The sequence below is a fragment of the Emydura macquarii genome, unplaced genomic scaffold, assembly GCF_026122565.2.
Source record: "Emydura macquarii macquarii isolate MOO-44397 ecotype Brisbane River unplaced genomic scaffold, CSIRO-AGI_Emac_v2 contig_2688, whole genome shotgun sequence".
Classification (NCBI taxonomy): Eukaryota; Metazoa; Chordata; order Testudines; family Chelidae; genus Emydura; species Emydura macquarii.
Genome location: NW_027132825.1, coordinates 24,817 through 28,400, shown reverse-complemented (window position 1 = coordinate 28,400; position 3,584 = coordinate 24,817). Strand labels below are relative to the sequence as shown.

At 48.4% G+C, this 3,584-nt stretch overlaps 1 protein-coding gene across 1 annotated transcript; it reads left to right on the top strand.

The window, feature by feature from the left end:
• The first annotated feature begins 1,087 nt into the window (after window positions 1–1,087).
• LOC137164733 (olfactory receptor 6E1-like) lies at window positions 1,088–2,017 on the top strand. The gene has a single exon (XM_067565670.1). The coding sequence runs from the start codon at window positions 1,088–1,090 to the stop codon at window positions 2,015–2,017; it is 930 nt and encodes a 309-aa protein (XP_067421771.1).
• Window positions 2,018–3,584: the final 1,567 nt, after the last annotated feature.

Genomic DNA, 3,584 nt, shown 5'->3' with positions numbered 1-3,584 from the left:
TAAGGTCATCCTGCCTCGAAACAAAGTAATTGAACTTGGGAAGATATCCACAAAAAAACCGAAGCCGTCTTTGGCATTATTCTCTAGACAGACACAAGGGAACAGGGCTCCAGTGAGCTGAGGAAGATGGGTCCTTCAACCAGGGGTGAGGTTTGAAGTCTCTTGGGACTGAATATAGGTGAGTAACCACCTTAGGCAAAGCTCTTTCACCTAGGAAGATGAGGAAAGCCAGCCCCTTACACATCTGTGGAAGGCCCTGCCTGAGGGAATCCCAGCCGTAGTGGGAGGAAGGAAGATAGGTGAGAGAAACCACCTTGAAGACAGCCTATGCCTTGCTAAATTCAGTTTTAGACTTTTAGATGCGTATTTTCACTTTTGTTTGAGTGCAAGCCTTTGTAACTTTACTGCTTCTACTTGAATTCGTTTAAAGTCCTGTTTTCTTTTGTTGATAAATTGGTTTTACTGTTACCTAAACTCTTTAAAGGGAAGGGTGCATTTACCCCAGTCAAATTAATATGCTGTGATGATCTTTTGTGCAATGTTGGAACACACCAACCTTATTAGTTCTCTGAATTGCCCAGGGGAGGGCTGGACACTTCAGAGGACACAGTCTTGGGAAAATTCAGGAATGGGGGTGGGCTGGGGTCACCTTGCAGGTTGTAACCAAGGCTGGTGGAAGCCGGGTGTTTCTGTAGTCAGGCTGCTGGGATCGGAGCTGCTGAAGCAGGGCTGTCTAAGCATGCAGACTGTCAGGATGTGATTTGCAGGCTGGTAGGCTGGTTGTGATCTTCCTGGGCTGGGAGCTACAGTAGTAAAACATTGTGAGGTATTCAGGCTTGCAGGGCAAGGGTGACACAACCCATCCTTGATCCAGATTGTCCTTTCCGCCCCCCTGTACCTCGTAACTGGAAGTAAACTACCATTGACCCTATTTCATAGATTGGGGAGAAACTGAGTCACGGAGATATCAAAGTCTCATGGTGTCCGTGGCCCATAGTCCAGCCCCTCTCCCCTTGTTTCCTGTCTCCAACTTTAGCCCAGGTGATGTTGATTGGTGCTCTCCCTTTTTTCTGGAAGGCAACAAAGAATGGAGCTGGGCAACCAAAGCTCCGTGAGCGAATTTGTCCTGCTGGGTTTCCCACACCTGCGTCACCTGGGCCTCCTTCTGTTCTTGGTGCACCTGCTGATCTACCTCCTGACGCTTGCCGGGAATATGGTGATCATAGCCATCACCTGGGCTGACCACCGCCTCCACACCCCCATGTACTTCTTCCTCAGGAGCTTTTCCTTCCTGGAGATCTGCTTCACCAGTGTCATCGTCCCCAAGATGCTGGCCAATTTCGTCTCTGAGGACAAGACCATCTCCTTTGCTGGCTGCATCCTCCAAGCCTTTTTCTACCTCTCTCTGGGAGTCTCTGAGTTCCTTCTCTTGGCAGCCATGTCCGTGGACCGCTATGTGGCCATCTGCTACCCACTGCACTACATGGCCACCATGAGTGGGAGGATCTGCATCCTCATGGTGCTTTCTTCCTGGTTTGGTGGCTTCTTCTTCATCACTGGCCCCATTGTATTGATCTCCCGACTCTCCTTCTGCGGCCCCAATGTCCTCAACCATTTCTTCTGTGACCTGGGGCCCCTCATCAGCCTCTCCTGCTCCAGCACACGCCTGGTGGAGTCAATGGACTTCCTGGTTGCAGCCGTAGTCCTGCTGGGTTCTCTGGCGGTTACCATGGTCTCCTATTCCTACATTGTGGCTACCGTCATCCGCATTCCCTCCGCCAAAGAGCGGCGGAAGGCCTTCTCCACCTGCTCCTCGCACATCATCGTCCTGAGCATTTTCTATGGCAGCTGCATTTTCATGTACGTCCGCCCCAAGCAGCATGATGGACTGGACATCACCAAAGGGGTGGCCATCCTCAACACAATCATCACCCCCATGCTTAACCCCTTCATCTACTCACTGAGGAACAAGCTGGTCATACAGGTCTTGAAGGATGCTCTGTGCTGGAAGAAATAGAGATTGTGGACCATATGGGGAAAAGAATGACTGTGGAGGGTGGGAAGGGGGCTTAATTAATACACAAAATTGCACACAAAGTCTTTGGGATGCAAGGGAAATCAGAGAAGTGCTTAATTAATCAACTGAAATGTGCTCCAGACTTTGGTATGCACTGGAACCTGGGAGGACTTAAGTAATACACTGAAGTTTGCCCAGAACTTTGGGATGTGCCTGAGAGTAGATGTGGCTTCCAACTCCCAGCCAAGTTGGAAGAAGTTGGAGGAACAGTTCTACAGCAGAAGGCCACTAATTCAGCTAAAATTCTTCTTCAGGATTAGCTGGGCTGCCTTTTGCTATAATGCAACCTGCTCTCCCATCCTTGCCTTGCACCTGGTGAGCTTGGTTGCACTGGCCACTGGTGCAGAATAAGATAGAACCACCAAGACATGCTCAACACCTGCACTCAAACCCCACATCTTCATTTGAGGTGGCAGGGGTGACCATCAAAGATAGCACAGCTCTGGTCCTGTGCAACCCGCCATCTCTAGGCTAGGGCAGCAGTTCTGCAGAAAAGGACCTGTGGGTTACAGTGGACAATAAGATGAATATGAGTCAGCAGTGTGCCCTGATTGCCAAGAAGGCTAATGACATATTGAGCTGTATTAGTAGGAGCATTGCCAGCAGATCGAGGGAAGTGATTATTCCCCTCTATTCGGCACTGCTGAGGCCACACTTGGAGTATTGTGTCCAGTTTTGGGCTCCTCACTACCAAAAGAATGTGTACAAGTTGGAGGGAGTCCAGCGGAGGGCAACAAAAATGATTTAGGGGCTGGAGCACAAGACTTATGAGGAGAGGCTGAGGGAATTAGGCTTGTTTAGTCTGCAGAAGGAAGAATGAGGGGGGATTTGATAGCAGCCTTCAACTACCTGAAAGAGGGTTCCAGGGAGGATGGAGCTAGGCTGTTCTCAATGGTAGTAGATGACAGAACTAAGAGCAATGGTCTCAAGTTGCAGTGAGGGAGGTCTAGGTTGTATATCAGGAAAAATCATTTCCCTAAGAGTGTGGTGAAGCACTGGAATGGGTTACCTAGGGAGGTGGTGGAATCTTCATCCTTAGAGGTTTTAAAGGCTGACTTGACAAAGCCCTGGCTGGGATGATTTAGTTGGGGTGGGTCCTGCTTTGAGCAGGGGATTGGACTAGATGACCTCTGAGGTCCCTTCCAATCCTAATCTTCTATGATTTTATGGCATTCAATTGAAGATAATGGGTGAAGGAAAAATAACTCACTGATGGAATGTGTGTAATCTTTTTACCCTGCTTTTTATCCTGACTTTGTTAATATAGACCAGGTGTCCAGGGAAACAATTCCTCAAACTAATGAAAGTGTCTACAAATGTATGTTGTATAGAAAACTGGGTGATCGACGTGGGACCCTTGTTATTGGAGATGGGTTCTGTCATGGAAGAAATAATGATCCACTAAAAGAGTTTTTTAAGTCATTGAGAACTGTCGGTTGTCACAGTTGTTAGTAATAAAGATCGGGTTAGAGATTTCTTTTTACTCATTGTGATGTTCCCCTCACTG